The sequence below is a fragment of the Mauremys mutica genome, chromosome 7 (assembly GCF_020497125.1).
Source record: "Mauremys mutica isolate MM-2020 ecotype Southern chromosome 7, ASM2049712v1, whole genome shotgun sequence".
NCBI classification, from domain to species: Eukaryota; Metazoa; Chordata; order Testudines; family Geoemydidae; genus Mauremys; species Mauremys mutica.
In genome coordinates this window covers 89,277,122-89,296,890 of record NC_059078.1, presented here as the reverse complement: position 1 = coordinate 89,296,890, position 19,769 = coordinate 89,277,122, and the positions used below count along the sequence as shown (strand labels likewise).

General features: G+C 44.8%; 1 protein-coding gene across 4 annotated transcripts in view; it reads left to right on the top strand.

Annotated features, from left to right (window-relative positions):
- Positions 1–19,769, top strand: part of ASCC1 (activating signal cointegrator 1 complex subunit 1) — a 61,830-nt gene that overhangs the window by 18,995 nt on the left and 23,066 nt on the right. For all 4 annotated transcript variants that reach the window (XM_045023988.1, XM_045023990.1, XM_045023987.1 and 1 more), the window contains exons 7-9: positions 10,156–10,275; positions 14,646–14,770; positions 16,294–16,373. In XM_045023988.1, the coding sequence (XP_044879923.1) occupies positions 10,156–10,275; positions 14,646–14,770; positions 16,294–16,373 (325 nt within the window). The remainder of the gene's footprint in view (positions 1–10,155; positions 10,276–14,645; positions 14,771–16,293; positions 16,374–19,769) is intronic.

Here is a 19,769-nt window from a genome sequence, read left to right as displayed (position 1 = left end):
AGGGGCATGGTCACTGAGTGCAGATTTTTGAAGAACCAAACTAGTTTTAGGACATGGGTAACTAATGCAGGAGATAGTGGTTCACCTGTTTGTTGTAATTCAGCAGTTTTGAATCATTGTTTGAAAATTTGTAAAATACTGAAACATTTCAAAGAAAACCACCCAGAAGAAAAACGAGGACATAGTTGGTTTGGGCACTGGCCTGCTAAACCCAGGGTTGTGAGTTCAATCCTTGAGGGGGCCACTTAGGTATCTGGGGCAAAAATCTGTCTGGGGATTGGTCCTGCTTTGAGCAGGGGATTGAACTAGATGACCTCCTGAGGTCCCTTCCAATCCTGATAGACTGTGATTCTGTATTTTACCTCTATAACTGAGGACTTTCTCTGTGTGCGAGAAACCTTCAGTGGTTATTTCTTTATATCCCAGCAGTCCCCATTATTTTACTATGAACACAGATTATTTTTTCCTCTGCCGGCCACAAGAGCAGGAGGAATTCAACGTCTTAACGCGTTTTATCTGCAACAGTCTCAGGCACGTTGCCTCCCTTCTGCCTAAGAACAGATGCTAATGTACCCCTGAAATGCATTTCCTGAGGCAAGTAGCCCTGTGCAGAAAACCTTAAAGACAGGATGAACTGTATAAGTAATCAGTCTGAAATATTAGCTCAATGCTGCTATGGCACTAAGATTGTCATAATTTCCATGTTAAAACCGTAATATTTGAGGTTTAGAACTAGCTGAAAGCTTGGTCTAATGGGTGTTGTACTGAGATAATCTGACTACAACCCAGAAATATTAGACCGCCTGAGAGCGTTTTTTCTTTCTACCAAAATTTTGCTAAAATTTTTTAGTATACAAGACTATTCCTTGATTTCTGACAGCTGTGCATGCGGAATTGTACATGCAGCTGCCATGAACCATCCATGGAAATCACATCCATGGCTAAAATTCTCATTACTGCTTTAAAATGAAGACTTCAGATTTTTACAGCATTATACAGAATAAAAGTTAAATATGATTAAACACCCATGAAAGTTTCAGCATTCATCTTATCAGTGGAGGGGTCTTGTCAGAGTCTACCCTCACTTGAAACTGGGCGGTTTCAAAGTGAGGACCCGCATGTCTTCCCCCACCCCAAAATCCTAGGGTAGGTCTTCCCTTCGGCTGCCACCACCCGGTCAATTCCGTGGGCCGGGACACCCCTGTTTCCCCCCTTGGGAACACAGATCAATTCACAGAGGAGGAACCTTCCCCCTCCCCCCTGATTCAACTCCTTGAATCTCACACACACAGGGAAGTAGCCCACTTCCCCCTCCCCTTCCCCTGAATTTCCCCAAGGGAAGGAATTAACCAAGTCCAAAGAAAAGAAAAGAATTTATTAAGAGAACAAAAGAAAATACAGAATCTCTATGAGCCCAAGCTGGACACTCATAGGGTATAACCTTATCAATCTCTGGAGAGAATCCCCTCTCCCCCTTTTCTCAGTAAAAGCAATATCAGCAAACAGGAATAAAGCCTTTCCTTTAGCAAACACACAATTGCAAATATAGAAATCAAATCATAAGACTAATTCGCCTTTCTAATTAATACTCACTATTAATTAGTAGAAACTACTCCAGGAGAACTTGGAGACATGACTGTCTTCTGTTAGATCCAAAAACAGTTCTCACACAGACAAAGGCTTCCCTCCACAGAGATTTGAAAAAATCTTATCTCTGATTGGTCCTCTGGTCAGGTGGTCACCAGGTACTACATGTTAACCCTTTACAGGTAAAACAGATCTTAACCCTTAACTATCTGTTTATGACACGCCCCCCAAATCGCAGACAGTGGGGGAACCACACTGGCGGTGATTTCCTTCTAGAACTTTAAAATAAACAGATTAACAAAACACATGCACTATTACATATACTACTAAGTATGTAAACAACAAGATATTTGACATTGAAGAACACTTTGTATGCATTTGAGCGGACATACTTGGCATTGTCCTTGCCCATCCCCTCCCAGTGGAAGGAATGTTTTTAACCTGGTTTTGCTTTGTTGACCCCAGAATGCCCCCTGGGATGTCAGGGCCCAAGCTTAAGAGCTTGTCCCAGTACTTAGTTGGAACTACCAACTGTCTTTGAGGATGCTGGCCTTCCTGGTGTCCACCAGAAAGAATGCCCTTATATAAAAGTCCTTGTTTTACAACAAACTGGAATTGGGTAGAAGAGCTGAGAGGCGGTGGGTTGCTGCGTGCCGCCGCCCAAGCTTTCTTAAGGCTGTCATCGGCTTCCTGCTCTGTCTGGAACTGTTCCCTTGAGGCGGGAGACACCAGTTCCTCTGGGAGCGATGTAGGTGATGAGGTTGTTTCCATTGACTGTGGACCGCTCTGTGCTGGTGCACAAGGTGATATTTCAGGCTCTGGCTGAGCCTCTTGGGTAGAGTTGTCTGCTGCTTCAGCCAGTTTAGGCCCTTTGGCGCCCCCTGGCGGTGGAGTTGCAAGCGCTGGCGTCAGTGCTGGCGCTGGTTCTGCCGCTGGTTGCTTTTCCAGTTACGGTCCTGGGACTGGATGTACTATGGCTGCTGTAGTTGTTGGCATGAGATCCGGTTCCACCACCTCTGTCTGGGTCTCTGGTAACACAGATAGGGTTCTGGTGGATGGCTCAGGAACAGGGATGGGAGTGCCTGCTTGTTTGGCCTGGCCGCGGGTGACCACTCCCCCCCTCTTGGCCAGCTGCACATGGTTGGCCAAGTCTTCCCCCAGTAGCATGGGGATGGAATAATTGTAATAGACAGCAAAAGTTCTTTTTCCTGACCAGTCCTTGTACTGGTCTTCAGGGATGCTGTACCCATGGCAGGTCCTTTTAACCTTTTTGAAGAAGGCCTTAGTGTCCTCACCTGCCATGTAGGTGGGAAATTTCTTGGGATGGGGAACAGTGCCTTCTGGTGCTGGCCACACCCCTCTGCAGTCAGTGAATTTTATGTGTGGCTTGCTGGTGTTGCTTTTTGGTGCTGGTCACACCCCTTTGCAGTCAGGGAATTGGTTTCCCCAATTCCTAACCCTTTCTATTCCCGAGAGACTGAATAGAAAAAAAACAAAACCTTTTCATTTGCAAATGTGTAGTTGCTGTTTGCTGATATACTGAGAAAACAAAAAAAAACTGGTTTGTCCTGTTTCTAGCACTTGCTAAGTACCTCACAGTGGGGGTCCTTTCTAACAAGCCTCCTAGAAAAACTTGCACCTCTTTCCTAGCTGTTTTTAAGCAGACAGAAAGAAAAAAAGGAGAAAAAAGAAAAGAAGAAGGAAAAAAATCCTTTTCTAACACAGCCTGTTAGAAAACCTTATGCCTCAGCTAAACCCAGCTGAAAATCTGTTTCCAAAAAAAACAATCTTCCTAATAAGCCCAGCTGACCGGCTGGTGCTACTTAGTACCTGCAGAAAAGTGTAGTAAATCCTCTCAGAGATTTGTATTCCCTGGCTCCAGAGGATTTCAAAAGACACAGGGAAAAAAATCTGGCTGGAGGGTTTCTGTCTCCCCCCCCCCAAACCTGTTTTCCCTGTTGGATGGGAATGTACTTTGTCGAGCACTTCCCCCCACCTTAGGAATCCTGAGTGATACCTGATATCACAAAGGAAGGACACACCTCTAGGGAAGAGTTTTTCCTCAGCATAGCCAGCAGAGAAAAAAAAAAACTGCTAACCCTGAAAACTGCTTCAAGAAAGAAAATGTGTTTCCCAACAAAGCCTGCTGGAACTTAATTTCCTCCAGCCAACCTGGCTGAAACTGTAAACTCCCTCTTCTGTCAGGTTGCTTTCCTGCTATAGAAGAAGAGAATAGCTCCCTTCAGCGTAGCCTAGCTGAAAAAAACTCCTTGTAACAATGGGTTCGAAACTCCGCTGCCACCATGTCAGAGTCTACCCTCACTTGAAACTGGGCGGTTTCAAAGTGAGGACCCGCATGTCTTCCCCCACCCCAAAATCCTAGGGTAGGTCTTCCCTTCGGCTGCCACCACCCGGTCAATTCCGTGGGCCGGGACACCCCTGTTTCCCCCCTTGGGAACACAGATCAATTCACAGAGGAGGAACCTTCCCCCTCCCCCCTGATTCAACTCCTTGAATCTCACACACACAGGGAAGCAGCCCACTTCCCCCTCCCCTTCCCCTGAATTTCCCCAAGGGAAGGAATTAACCAAGTCCAAAGAAAAGAAAAGAATTTATTAAGAGAACAAAAGAAAATACAGAATCTCTATGAGCCCAAGCTGGACACTCATAGGGTATAACCTTATCAATCTCTGGAGAGAATCCCCTCTCCCCCTTTTCTCAGTAAAAGCAATATCAGCAAACAGGAATAAAGCCTTTCCTTTAGCAAACACACAATTGCAAATATAGAAATCAAATCATAAGACTAATTCGCCTTTCTAATTAATACTCACTATTAATTAGTAGAAACTACTCCAGGAGAACTTGGAGACATGACTGTCTTCTGTTAGATCCAAAAACAGTTCTCACACAGACAAAGGCTTCCCTCCACAGAGATTTGAAAAAATCTTATCTCTGATTGGTCCTCTGGTCAGGTGGTCACCAGGTACTACATGTTAACCCTTTACAGGTAAAACAGACCTTAACCCTTAACTATCTGTTTATGACAGGTCTGCCTTTATATTATGAAGGCTGCCATCTTCCTTGTAAACAAATAAACTCTGATAGAATCTTTCTCATAGATTGTCATGGGAAAAAACACTGTCATTTGAGTATTTTAATTCCTTAAATTATGTCCCATAACCCAAAATTAAATATATGTTGCTAGTTTTGTTTTTAATTCACTTCTATTTATTTACATCTATATGCAGATGATGGATTTGTACACTACATGAAGATAAACAACACTCTCGTACATCTTTTTAGAATGAGTACTCTTAAAAAGTGTTTTCCCATTACCTGTATGTGCATACACTCCTGCTCCTCCTTCCCTAACTTTTGGAATGGGATGTGGTGTGCTGCCAGAGAGGCTTACTTACCGGAATGTTTCACTCTCTCTTTATTCTAGTTCTGAAGAAGATCACAAAGGGGGTTTCACTAGCAGGTGCACTGAAGATAAGCTAACAAGATTAGTACAAAGTCATACATGCATCTTGTTAGCTTCTTTATATTAGTTCTCCCTGCTTGAGACACTCTCTTTACGTTCTAGGAGACTTTCCAATGGAGAGAATGGAGCTTACCAACAGAGAAATCATACTCCACCTCTCCCACCACTTCTCTGGTTTGTGAAGGGGATGAGGGCATGCACATATGTACCCATAAGGAAAGGGGATACACTTCATAGGAACATAAGTGCTTGGGGAGTACAAATTATAGACTGTCTGCCTGTGAAGTAACTAAAGACTGTTTCAAACAAAATGATATTTACTTTCAATATTTTTAAATGCATGTTGAAAGTACTTAAAAACTACACTCAATGTCAAGTGCTTTTCCCAGTGAAAATCCTTCACAGTTATGCTCTTCACAGGGAAAAGAACAGCCTCTGTGAAACAAGTAAGTTTAATTATTTTTATTGTAAAATCTGTAAAAATCCAGTTCCTCTGTGTTTTTGGTTTTTCTTTGTATAGGTCATAAATGTTGAAAAATTACTTAGTGTATGGTTTAAGCATGTGATGAATAAGTCAAGTGCAGATTGAAATGTTTTTGTAGTACAGTGGTTGACTGGTCGATCCTGGGGAATCTCCCAGTCGATCGTGCTCTCCACTGGTGTAGCAGGGCTGCCACTAAGGCAGGCTCCCTGCCTGCCGTGGCCCCCATGACCCTGGGGGGGGGGAGAGAGGGTAGGGACCCCGTGCTGCTCCTGCCTGCAAGCACCACCGCCACAGCTCCCATTGGTCGGGAACGGGGAACTGTGGCCAATGGGAGCTTTGGGGGAAGTGCCTGCAGAGAGGGGCAGTGAACAGAGCCACATGCCCCCCGCCCTCCTTCCCAGGGGCCACAGAGGCGCGTTGGCCCCTTCCGGGAACAGCATGGGGCGTGGCAGGCAGGGAGCCTGCCTTAGCCTTGCTGCACCGCCGACCAGGAACTGCAGGCTGTAAGGGCCTCCCTCAGGAGGCCACACCCCAGGCCCTAGCTCTGAGCCCCCTCCCAGAGCCAGCACCCCAAGCCCCCTCCTTCATCCCAACCCCCTGCCCCAGCCCTGACCCCTCTGTAAGCCTGCACCCCAACCCTCCCAGAGCTTGCACCCCTCACCCCCAACTGCACTCCAACCCCGTGCCCCAAGCTCAGCCCAGAGCCTCCTCCCACACGGCGAACCCCTTGGCCCCAGCCCAGAGCTCGCACCCACTCCCGAACTCCAACCCAGTGAAAGTAAGTGAGGGTGGGTGAGAACAAGAGATGGGGGCGGGGGGGGAATGGAGTGGGCTCGGCTTTGGGGTAGGGGCAGGGTCATGAGGAAGAGGCAAGATAGATCCTGGGTTGCCCTTAAATTCAAAAAGTGATCTTGGGCATAAAAAGGTTGGAGACCACTGTCCAGTAGTTCTTGACATGGTAAGATATCAGTTGCTGCTTTTCACACAGTAAAAATTGTTTTAAAATACAAAAAACTCTCCCTCTAAACATACCTTTAAAGATAAGCACAATTGTTTCTTAAAGTTCTATGTGACGGTCACCCTGTAGAGAGGACCAGCCACAAGGTCTACACATGGCTTAAGTTCCCTTTAGGGTTCAGGGTTTTTAAACTATAGCAAGGGCTTATGTGAAAAGAGCTGAGACGTTAGTCCTTTGTATAGAACCCTTTAAGAAAACTCAAATAATTAGAATATGGATTAATAGCTATTTTGGGGTGAAATGTAAAGCCAGATGGTTTGAAGTGGCTAAAAACATGTTCTCTGAAAGGGGAATTTCCCTATTTGGATAAAAGAATTTTTTAGTAGACTTGAATATATATTAATCCTTTATATAATAGTGAAGAGGGTCACTCCCTTTATATGTTTTCTCTATTTTAGGTTGTCTCCACTATATGAACTCTCAACACATGGGCAGTGTAAATAAAAGGATACCATTTTTGTTTAAATATCTAATATACTTTCAATCCCCAAAAAGTCCCAAATTCAGTCACTGAAGAGAAGAATTTTATAGGTTTATTCCAAGCAAGGTCCTTTCTTTTTTTTATTCAGAAAATATTTATAGCTGTTTCTGACACACAATTTCAAAGTGGGACCTTAATATTTTGAGGGAATTGATGATTGTCATAAACAGTTAGTTAAGGGTTAAGGTCTCTTTTACCTGTAAAGGGTTAACAAGCAGTACCTGATGAACACCTGACCAGAGGACCAATCAGGGACAAGATAATTTCAAATCTCTGTGGAGGGAATTTTTTTTTCCTGTGTTTTTTGTTTTGTGTTGAGTCTCTCTTGGGAGCTAAGGGAGTCCAGACATCTTAATCAAGTCCTCCCAGGTTTCTGCAGTATTTTTCATCTATTCAGTCTAGTGAGTATTAGAAAGGCGTACTAGTATTATAAGTTTATTTCTACATTTGCAATTGTGTGTTTTGCTGAAGGAAGATCTTTATTTCTGTTGCTGTTACTTTGCTTTTACTGAGAAAGAAAGGGGGAGGGGGAAATCTCTCCAGGTTGTAAGTTAGACCCTGTGTATTGTTCCATCCTGGTATTACAGAGAGAGTGTACTTTCTTTTTGTTCTTTTAATAAACTCTTTTCTTTTTAGGACTTGATTGATTCTTCTCTTGTTTGCATTTTCAAGGGAAGGGGAGGGGGAGAGGAGTCCCTCTTTGTGTTGAGTCAAGGATTTGACTCGGTGTGTGTATCTCTCCGGAGCAGGCTGGAGAGAGGGAAGGGGGGGAGGGGAACGGGCTGTTTCTCTCTCTCTCTGGTGAGATTCAAGGGGTTTGAATCTGGGTTCCCCAGGGGAAGTTTGGGGGACAGGCAGTGTGTTACCCACTTTAAACTTAACTGGTGGCAGCAGAACAGGATCTAGACTAAGATTAGTTTAGAGGAGCCCATGCAGGTCCCCATCTTGGAACCCAAAAGCTCCAAGTGGGGGAGAAGACCTATGACAATGATGATTATTCTTAAACAGGCATTTTTATGAATCTTATGGGGATTATATAATAGCATCAGTCCATATGCAAAACTTCCCCAACTTAGAGTTCTGTTTGTGCGTTGATGACAGAGTATGAGTTAGTCTGTTGATCTCTTTTAATGATAACATCAGCTATCCAGTGTACAATATAGGTCTCCATTTCAGCTCTCCAATGGCATTTTCACGTCTTCTGAGGGTTCTCAATGCTTTGTAAACTTTTCCTCTGAGTATGTCTGTTAGCATGCAAGCAAATGGAGCCACCATTCGGCACTCAGCAATAATCTACACATAGCCAGGGACACTCTAGAACAGGGGTCCCCAACCTTTTTAGGTCCAGGGACCGGTTTCGTTTGCCGGACCCTCCGCAGGCGTGCCTGTGGGAGGTCCAGCTGAGCCGCGGGACGAGCGCTCCCTCCGCAGTCGTGCCTGCGGGAGGTCCGCTGCTCTCGGGGCTCAGCTGGAGCTTCCGCAGGCACGCCTGCGGGAGGTCCACCGGCTCCAGTGGAGCTTCCACAGGCGTGCCTGCGGAAGCTCCAGCTGAGCCCCGGGAGCAGCGGACCTCCCGCAGGCACGACTGCGGAGGGAGCGCTCGTCCCGCGGCTCAGCTGGACCTCCCGCAGGCATGCCTGCGGAAGCTCCACTGGGTCGGTTCGCGGCCCGGTTTCTAAGAGGCCGCGGACCGGTACCGAGCCGCGGACTGGGGGTTGGGGACCCCTGCTCTAGAACAGGGATGGGCAAACTATGGCCCGCGGGCCGGATCCGGCCCTTCAGGGCTTTGGATCCGGCCCGCGGGATTACCCCTGGTGGTGCTGCGGGCCTGGTGCTGCTCTCAGAAGCAGCCCCCGGGCCGGGAGGCAAAGGGCTCCATGTGCGCACGCAGAGCCCTCTGCCCCCCACCCCCCACCCAGGGGCCGCAGCACTTCCTGGAGTGGCGTGGGGACAGGGCAGGCATGCAGGGAGCCTGCCCTGGCCCTGGTGTGCGCCACTGCCACCCCGGAGCCACTTTAGGTAAGCGGCACCGGGCTGGAGCTCAAACCCCTCCTGCCTCCCGCCCCCCAACTTCCTGCCCTAAGCCCTCTGCCTGTACCTTGCACCCCTCCTGCACCCAACTCCCTGCCCTGAGCCCCTTTCTGCACTCCTGTGCATTCCAACCACCTGCCCTGAGCTCCCTGCTGCACCCTGCACCCCGTGCACCCCAACTCCCTGCCCTGAGCCCCATCCTGCACTCCGTACCCCTCCTGTACCCCAACCCCCTTCCCTGAGCCCCCTCTTACACTCTGCACCCCTTCTCTGCCCCAATCCCTTGTCCTGAGCCCCTTCCTCCACATCCCGCACTCCACCCGCCCTGCCCCGGCCCTGCATACAATTTCCTCACCCAGATGTGGCCCTCGCCCCAAAAAGTTTGCCCACCCCTGCTCTAGAACCTGGCTTGTTATAAGAGAGAATGTTGGTCAGGGCCCTGTTAGCACCTACTCTCTCCAAAATACTTCAATATAAATTCGGAAGAGACCACAGTTCAAGGCATCCTTGAAATGACAGCAGGCTTAGTAACGAAGCACCTACCATTTTATTACTGGATTGAATATAATGGGATATAAATCAAAGACCTATTGATGCTTTAGTCCATTACTTTCTGTCCCAGAAGTGAGCACTTAGCAACTGAGCCATGCTGAATTGTCGTCATGAGAAGGGAAGTCCATGCATGGGGCCTGCAGAGTCAGAGGGCAAGGCTTTCATTCTGGATACAGCAGGCACAGCTGTGAAAGAAACTGGCTGCTCACCAGCACTGGCTAGGTTCTGGAATGGAAGTTGGATGTTATGTTCTTGGAACTGCTGCGTTCCTCTCAGCATAACAAAGAGGGAAACTGTATTAGTGATTTGGCCTGTAATTATATTAGTGATTTGACTCTGGCTAACATTTTTACAAGCATTGCTGCTTGACTTCTGTAGTAGTTGTGGGAGCTGCTAGTAAACTTGAATGAGGGTAAATGTAGCTTAAACAGTAAAACATTCATTCACCTACTTTTGTATTCAAAATGGATGTTTTTTTGTTTTTTTTTTAAATATATTGGAACTTTTTGTTTTTTTAGCAAAACTGTTGGAGGCAAATCCCTGACTCTGGAGGTGGCAGGGATAGAATACATGAATGATGACCCTGCCATGATCGATGTTCTTTATGCGAAAGTTCACATGAAGGATGGATCAGACAAGTGAGTTCCCTGTGCTCTCCCTCTTTCATTCCACAGGGGTATGCAGACAGTACCTGAGGGGGCAGAAATAATGTAATGAAAGCAAACTTATTGTTCTCTGAGCTGATGGGCAGTGCTGGAGAGCGTCACACTAGCAATCCAGAAGATGAGGTGGTATTGCTTTCTAGCCCAGTGACGTTAAAGCTGTGATGTTTGGTCTTTAAATTGATTGTTGGTAGTGTTGCAGACAGATGTCATTTGTTTTTAGCAGTTTTAATAGTTGAATAATGGAGTCAAGCAAGGCTGAGCTCATGCTCCCCTGTGCTGGGTAAGGGAAACGATGATAAGCAGAGAGGAGATGATGCTCATGGGATGGTACAGTGCGCAAGATGACTCGTTCCCAAATACCCAGCTTTCCGCCTGCAGGCAAGTCCCAATGAAGTGTATTGATCTGATCACACTGACAGACTCTGCAAAATTAAAATATTCCTAAAACACAAGTATGTTTTCAGTTCTTATGGTTGTGAAGAAAACATGCCAAGTGTGACCTGGAATCAGATTGATTGTTTTTCTGTGTCTGTAGGCAACCTGGAACTTTACCTCTTAGCGGAGTATGAACTGTCCTTATACTTATAAGTGTTAAATGCTGAATCCTAACAATGTCAGTTTGAATTTTAGTATTTTTTAACCATCATTTGCTGATCACATTAGTAGAAAATACCTGATGTAATGGCAGGTAAGGTAATGTTGGGGACAGCCTTTCCCCTTATTTTTGAAAAGTGCATGTTGTACCATCCTTTTCCTTAGAGCCCTGTTGAAAGGGGGTAGGAGATGCATGAGTTCCTGTGCTTTCCGTGTTCGTGAGAGGGGTCGGGAGACAAGTTGCTTTAGCTTTCCATTTCCTTGAGGCATCACCTTTTGTCATCCTTTCTTTTGTAAGCGGCTTTCCTCCTCACTGCAGTACAATGGAGAGCCAAAGAGGGGAGCTGGAAAGGAAGCACAATTAGCAGTTAGGGAGAGGAGGAAGGAAGTTGGTGCTGAGAAGGATCTTGGGACAGAGAAGAGGATCTATTCTTGTAAACTCCCTTCCCCAAGGAGATGAAGAGGGCCTGCTAAAATGTCTAAGAAAGCCGGATTGAGGTAGGAGCTGGGATGGAGTATAGGCAGTGCCAGGTTTACAATGGTGCCAGTGGCTCTGTGGAGCCAGGCCTATGCTCAGAAGGGGCCACGGCCTACTCCACTGGCACTGTGCCCTGAGACCCCACTCTTCCCCCTGCCCATCACTTGTTCCTCTCAGCCTGTCTGCTGGCTGGCCAAGGACTCCTCTACACCCCCTGGCCCCACCCTCCCGCTCCTCTCTGCCCCCTAGCAGGACCCCAGTGCACCTCTGGCTCCAGGCCTGTGGGGCCCTGCCTGTCTCCCCAGAGCTGAGCCACCTGGGACTGGTGCAGAAGCCTGGCCAGTCTCAGTGTGGGGGGCTTGGCTGGGCCCCACCAGGTAAGTGCATCTTGAGGGAGCCCAGCTGGGGCAGGCCTTGGCCTGGCTGATTGCACCACTCCTGAAGGGACAGACACATTCCTGGCCCTGGGACCAGTCTTGGCTGTGCTACCGGCTCAGCCCAGCAGACACAGTCACCTCCCAGCAAGGCCAGTGCGTGCAGCCGTGAGGCAGGGCATGGGGGTGTGGGTCTCTGGGGAGTCTGGGCGGGGGTTCTGGGCTGTGATGGGGCAGGGAAGATGTCTGTGGGGGGTGCTGGGTAGTTGTGGTGGGAATGTGGGCAAGGGAGTGCTGGGCAGGGGTGGTGTTATGCAGGGCACTGTGCATTTCTGGAGGGGCGCTGGTCATAGGGAGTCAAGGGGTGTTGGGCAGGGGGCTCTGTGGCATGGGGCCGCCCCCCAAGGGGAAGGGGCATGCTGGCATCACAGGGCCACTGCGTCTGGCAACTACCAGTTTGTAAATAGTGCCCTCTCACTGGTCTGGGTGGAGCGGGGCCACCCCCGTCATGCCATGCCCCTGACTAACCCCTTGGTCAGGGGACTGACCTCCCTGCACCATGCTCCATTGCCTCAATGGAGGCCCACAAATATGTTTGGCGACAGGCCCACAAAAGGTTATCCGGCCCTGAGTATAGGGTGAGAGTAAAGCTCAGAGCTAGGAAATTGAGAATTACAGGGAGGCTGTAACAGGGTGGCTCACTCTTTAGGGGCTGTAGGAACCATGCCTAGGGGAGAGTCAAAAAGCAGGAGTGGGTGGGTGGGAACAGTCGGTATGTTCACAGAAGTTTGTCAGCCCTGGGTGCTTGAGGTGAGGGAATGAAGTGGGGCTGTGATAGTCACAGGAACTCCCAGTGTGATTGAGCTGAGGGAGGAAATAAAGCCACAGTTGGTTGCTGGGAAATTTGACCAAAATGTGGGGAAGCCCAGAGAATGGCAGGGTTGTATTAGTTTTCGGGAGAAGGGGACAGACACTAAGGCTGCAGTGAAAGTGGATGTTGCAGTCATGGCAGCACCTCTTACAGCTGCCACAATGTGCAATACAGCACTGGGAGGAGAGGACATAGGAAACATGACTTATCAGCAGAAATTAGTGTTATGGAGGAAGCCAGGCAGCTAGCCCTGAGGGAAAGGAACGAGCTGGCCTGATACAGTGGCACTTGGCTTTCACACACAACCCTCCCTCTTCAGATTTGAAGTCTGTTCTGAAGATAGAAAAGGAAAGGAAGACATTTATTTTCATGAAAGATCCCTGAAAATTGCCCACACTTCCATTTTCATCCAGAAATGTCAAAGGATATTTTTTGGCCAGTTGGTGACCTCTAAATAGTAGTAAATGGAACTATCCAAATCCCTCAATTTTGCTCTGATTAGAGAGACTGTGTTGAATAATGCCAAGTGCCTCTTCTCCACTAAGAGCTGATAATGCTGATTCAAGTGGTGGTACTTTCTGCCCTGAGAAATATGTGGTAGTACAGAGTATTGCTTCTCAGTTACAAGGCTAGTGCTGGAAGAGGGATTTAACGAGGATAAGGGTATCCACATGGTTTGCTATGCCAAATCAGACCCTTGGTTCAAGTTTGGTATCTTGCTTCTTGCAATAGCCAGTAAGTGAACCATAGAGGAAAGTTTACCTTCCTATTTCCTCCCATTCCACATCAGGCACCTAGCAATGTCAAGGGTGGAGTTCCTGCCTGATCTCTGCATTTTCTTGATCAGCTTATGCTATAAAGCAGATTTGATTTCCCTATCTTAGCTTGCATAACCATAGGTGGTATTAGATACTAGAGAGCCCTTCTGCATATATACTGGCTCAGCTAAGAAAGATCATGCTCTGATGCTTCCCACATGGCAAATACTCCCATTATAATTCATTCTAATTTATTATATTTCCTTGATTAACTTTATAACATAATAAAGCACCAGTTTTACTCGAGCTATTCCTTGTTAATTTGTTTTAGTATTGTCTGTAATGATATTCATTTAATCTTTGTCATTGCTAATTGTAAAAATCACTGATGTAAAGCCAGAAAGTAAGTGACTAAAAACCATGACAATCAGTTTGAGTGTGTTGAAATTATCATATGACCAGTGGAAGCGTATAAGAGGCAGCACAAAGCCAGTAAGTAGTCTGTATAGTTAAATTCTGAGGGCTCAACAAGTGATATTTGGAGTTGGTCCTAATACTGCTCTATGCCTGTCTTCCTGATTGGAATTGAGACCCCCAGGTGGTGGCATCTAGTGGTGAAATGGGGAACTATTGAGTGAATTGTATTCATGGACATGGATGGTGACCATTTAGTATGCTTATATCTTGTTTAATGGATAGGAACTTTGGGTTGTATTGAATGCTCACTGCCTGTAGTGTGGTGAGGAATTATTTATGTTGTGAAGGGAGAACAGTATGAAAAACCTGCAGATATTTAGAAAAATACATCCTTCAAATTCCAATATAATCTACCACATCAGATCGTGTAAATGTCCTAGTATGCCAATGTCCTCGTTTAATGAAATATTTGTAACAGAATTTATTATCCAGGAGCCTTTGCAAACATCCAGAACTTTTATATTTGTTTCCTTATTTGCATGAGCTTTCCTTTTCCCCTGTCCCCTCAGACATTACCAAAAAAGAAACGAAAAAAAACCTATCCTGTCTCTAAATACAAAAGCAATTGAGTAAAAACAAAAACAAGGAGGTAGTCTTGCCTGGCAGGATTTTGATTAGTCTGTTATCTTTCCAATAGAGTTTCACTCAGTTTTTCCTCTTCACATATTGAGACTTCATTTTACACATACACTACCCTGTTTTGGACAAGAGAGTAAAAGTGGGCAAAACAAGTATTTTTCTCTTGGCTTTGTAAAGTCCTATTTCTCACACACACCCCCACCCCCCCCCAGATTACAGCTAATAGCTGATAGACTCATGGAGCAGTTTGTGACCTCTGGGCTGATGATGAAGGAGTGGGATAGGGTGAAACTCCATGCTACCATCATGAACACTCTCTTCAGGAAAGACACAAATGGTGAGTATCTTTAGAACCCTTCTGGAAAATCTGAACTACAGTAGTACCACTGAACAGGAAGTCCTGTGTTCCCTGGTATTGTGTGTCTAGGTATAGCTGCAGTTCACTTCATAGCATTCATTGGCTCTGGGCCAAAAGATAATAGGTTCAAGACCTACACTAGTACACTCATGTACACTGCCATTGCATTCAAGTGCAGTAATAGCAGGTGTGCTGCATTATTATTTGACGTTTGATGAGAAGCTAAACCATGGCCCTATATAATCATCTCTGGGGGAGAAGTTAAAGATTCCATATGACTTTTGAAAATAGTTCCATTGTTTTCATCAGTATTCCCTTTCTTGTTAAATGAGATTCTGCTGTCCAAGGCTGAATATGAGCTATTGCTGAGTGCCTAATGTCTGCTATTTCTGCCAAAATAGTATTTGCACTGGCAGGCTGTAACTTATTTCTTATCTAACTCATTACTTTATAAAGCACTCCAAGATGGCTTGCATATGGAAGATGCTATGTAGTAAAATCAGACCATAGGGGTATCAATTAGGCATTGAAAATTAGAAGGAATTTTTTTTGACTGTTTTGGCCTTAATCTTCCAGTGCCTGAGTTCACCAGCTGTAAAATGAGGATAGTAATACCACCTGTTCTCAGACAGGTATTCTGATGATAAATTCATTAATGTTTGTGACGCACTCAGATACTTTGGTAGAAGCACCATAGAAATGTCTATGAGGAAATGAATAACTTTGAATTGAATGCAGCAGGGTTTGGATGGTCTGTGTTAAGTGAGGTCTTGGACCATACATTAAATGTTGATGAAAAAGAAATATTGAATAACTATCCTTCACTGAATAAGGAAGAGGTGTCTTATGGAAAAAATAGCATGTGATCACATACTTAAAGACTGTATTCTTGTGCATACACACAAGGTTGCAGTTCCTAACATTTCTGGACATGACTGCAACCTTAATGTTTGTTTAATGTATTTCTTTTGTTTGTGTTTTTATTTTTATATATCTGTGTGTGTGTGTGTGCGCGCGCGTATGCAAGAGAGTGTATTATGTGTGTGTGTTTGTGTGTATATATATGTATATATATATAATATAAAATAAATAAAATTTAGGAAAAAAGTGCAGGGACATTTCTCAGAGACCAGTCCAGATTTTCTAGATGCTGTCACGAATGTACTTTGCATTACAATCATATACTCAGTAAGTACTTTGTGGTATCCCAGGAGATGCATGAGCTTGTCATTGCTAAATTTCTGACAGGCCAGAGAAATTGGAATCTGCTTTCCCTGGCTGATTCTATTACATTGTGCTATCAGCCTTATAAAATCCTCACAACAATATTTGTGATTTGGGGTGTTTCCTTTTTAAATTAAATTGCAAATTTTGCACACGCAAAAATGAAGTGAGACTTGTGTACTAAATATTTTATTAACTGGATACATAGACTTTAGGCGGGGAAGAGAGTGCAAAGTATCATCCCATCTGAAGTTCTCTCTCTCGTGACTTTTTCACAGTTGAAGAGCAAAATAATGCAACTACAGGCAAATCATCTTTCAAGGAACGAGAGACATTTGATGGCCGAAATATACTGAAGGTGAGTGCTAACTGGACATTGTGACTTAGCTGGGTTGTGGTACTGTATGTACAAAATAAGGTGAAACTTCACTTAAAAAATGTGTGTGTGTTTGTGTACTTGATCTCCAGGGGAAAAATCTATTTTAAAAATAAACAAATCTAGATAACTAATAATTGGAAGTATTGTGGTAGTTATACATGCCTTCTTAAGGCCAGTGAGATTTTAGAACAAGGAAGGATGCATGTGGAAAAGATACTTAATAGGCATATATGTTGTGGTTTATGGTAACAGTGCTTACCCTTGGAGACTTGCACCCATATTTTTCCATAGGTCAGAATAAAAAATTACTTTGTTGCTCTTGTTGTAGTCACTAGTTAATACTCCCATCAATTAAACCAGTTGTCACATCAGACATTTTTATCATGAATTTTTGCTTAAAAAAATAAAAACATCCAGGACTGGAATAGCAGGGGGAGGTCTCAAGTCAAGAGTGAGAGCATTGGCAGTAATCTGAGAGAATCCAGGACTGGCATACCAGACAATGCAGGTTTTAGCCAATGAAACCCCCAAGAGTGGAAGGACGCTATGGCATTAGGTTTTAGGTAGGAATCAAGACACATCAAGGGACTTGCGGGCATATGAGGAGGAAGAGCTACTGGGAAATCATAGCAGTGTTTTTGTTTTGCAGGATCAATGTATAATTTCACAGATGTTGGTGTTAAATGGGTAGTTTAATGAATGGTGGCTTAAAGACCAGGAGGGGAGTTGCGCTCTCATGTATCTACATCCCAGATGGCAGAGGATAAAGGGACAGTAAATGGAGTAAAGCTACTATCCATCCCAAAATGTTGTTGTGAACATTGCATCATGACTCAGCATTGCTGTATATTGAAGTGACATTGAGGCAATAAGAACACAACCATTGCATTGCTCTTGATGTGATCTAAGATTGTGGTGGGCTCCCAAAATCCTAAAGCTGGCTCCAAAAACAGAGGCTACTGCATGTCAGAAATGAGGTGTACTGGCATGTCCAAGGGGGAAGCTTCCAAGGTACCAGGCCACATTATGCCTAGTTTAAACCACATTCCCAGTCCTTCATTACATAAAGATTAAATTTGTCCTCAGATTTTAATGAGAGAGAGAATCCAACTATCCTTTTTTCTTTACATTTTATCCAAAATACCTCAATGCTTTTTAAGGAATAAAGATGCTCCGTCTGCTGGCCCCACAATTTATAGATTGCTGCACTACTGTGTCTTAGGGACTGTCTGCTCCAGTGATGTATGGTATGTAAAAGCAGGGAAACACATCCGGCCTATCACAAATGACTATTTCTCATTCTGCTGCACTCTGAAATATGAGACAGTGTCTTTTTAAAACTCCCAATTGATTTGTACTGTTTTAGCAAGAAGAGCTACTGGCTGTTGGAGCATGAAAAGACTGTTGATAACTACTTCAAAGCAAGTTTGTTGTAAGAAATGTTGTCATTCTCCTCTATCCCCATCACATTCCTGAACCTGGTCACTCAGTATTTCCCTTTTGTCAGCCACGTGCCCGTAGCAACATCTGTTGGCACTAATTTATTATATGACTCATAGTGGGCTGCAGGCTTTTCAATAGTAAAGCCCTGCCAGAACCAGCCATCAATCTAGTGATGCATTCCAACTCGACCTTGCAGGGATGTGCTGATTCTCTTCCCACATCCCCACTTCCCTCATTTCATATACATTATTTACACTCTTCTCCTCAGGAGGTTGCCCTTTTGCAAAGCGGCTTCATTAACTTCTGAAATAGGATCTGATTGACAGGCTGATAATTAATATACTGCCACTACTCATGCTGGTATTCCAGGGCTATTCTGTTGTCCAAGTGCAGTGTGCTATACAAACTGTCTCTTTTCCATACTCCCCAAACTTGATCCTCAAGCATTCTCTGAAATTATTTGGTTTGATAGCATTGTTTTCATAAAGGAAGTTGGTAAGCAGAGTGGGGAAATAATACTATAGAAATGAGCTAAATCATCACATTGGAAAACTTAGTTTTATTCTACCCATCCTAGTTCTCATTGTGCAAACAATACCACAGCACTGTTCATCATAAATGACAGACTTTGTTCGGTAGAAGCCAAAGACTGGAATATTAAGGGACATTGCAGGTCTAGATTGTGGTTCATTGTCACAGTCATATGGAGACTCAGGACATGAAAGGCAGGGGTAATGCAAGTCAAGGTTGATGTGTGTGCTTGCAAAGAACTTGCCTACTTCTAGCTAGTGTATTTAATCTTATTTCCTGAGGAAATATTTGACAGTCTGTACTCCTGTATTCACCCCTGGTGCACTATTGTAATAATCTTTGTACAAAGTATGCCTTGTAAGGTGTCTTTTGAAAACTCAGAATGTGCTGGTCGGTAGTGTCCTGATAAAATGTGTAGCAGCGTATGTAAAGTTATAAGATTCCGCTGTATGGTGTTACTAAGACTTGTTTCAAGTCTGGGGAGTGTTCAAAACAGTTTCTCCGAGACAGAGGGCAAGCTGACACCTTAGCCAGGTGTAAACAAGGTCAAATGGGCTATCACCTGTTAAGGACAGGGAATGTGCTGGTGTCACACTGCAGTGTAATTCAAGAGTGTCTGGCTGCAGCACTCCTACAATATAGCTGGGAGTGACGTACATGCGGGCGGGACGCTGTGTGAGAGCAGTCCAGGAGTGGTGACTACAGCAGCAAAGCAGTGTAAAGGGCACACCACGTTAAAGGGCTGAAGTGACTCAGCTATTCATCAGTCTAGATTGTACTCTGGGCATGTCACAATATTAATAATTTAAAACATTGTTTTCCCACCAGTTTTTGGAGAGTTAAACATATCACTCTTATTAGCATTAATAAGGATTATCAGTGTCAGTACCATCCTACCCTAAACAGAGAATAGATCTCTTAGAATGAGTGCATTTGGAAAATAGTTACTTACATTTTGAAAAGCATTTTAATGAAAAAGGCTCCCCACTCTAATTGATGCCAAGAGCCCAGTTTGATAAACATTGGTCTGCCCAGCAGCATAATGTTTAATGCCCTATACTCACATGCAAGATACCCAGGCTTTATTCCTGTTCAGTCTGTTACTCTTAAAGGTACAGTAACTCCTGTATGTTCCTGAAAGTTATGTTCCTGAAAAATGTGACTTTAAGAGAAACGATGTTAAGCGAATCCAGTTTCCCCATAAGAATTAATGTAAACGAGAGGGTTAGGTTCCAGGGAATTTTTACACAGTGATGATGATTGTGAAACTTGGTTGAGGTGGAGGAGTCAGAGGGTGGGATATTTCCCAGGGAATGCCTTACAATTGGCTGAGCCCTCAAGGGTTAACTCTCATACTCTACAAGGCAGCAGGAATGGAGGGAGGGGGATACAGCATCACAG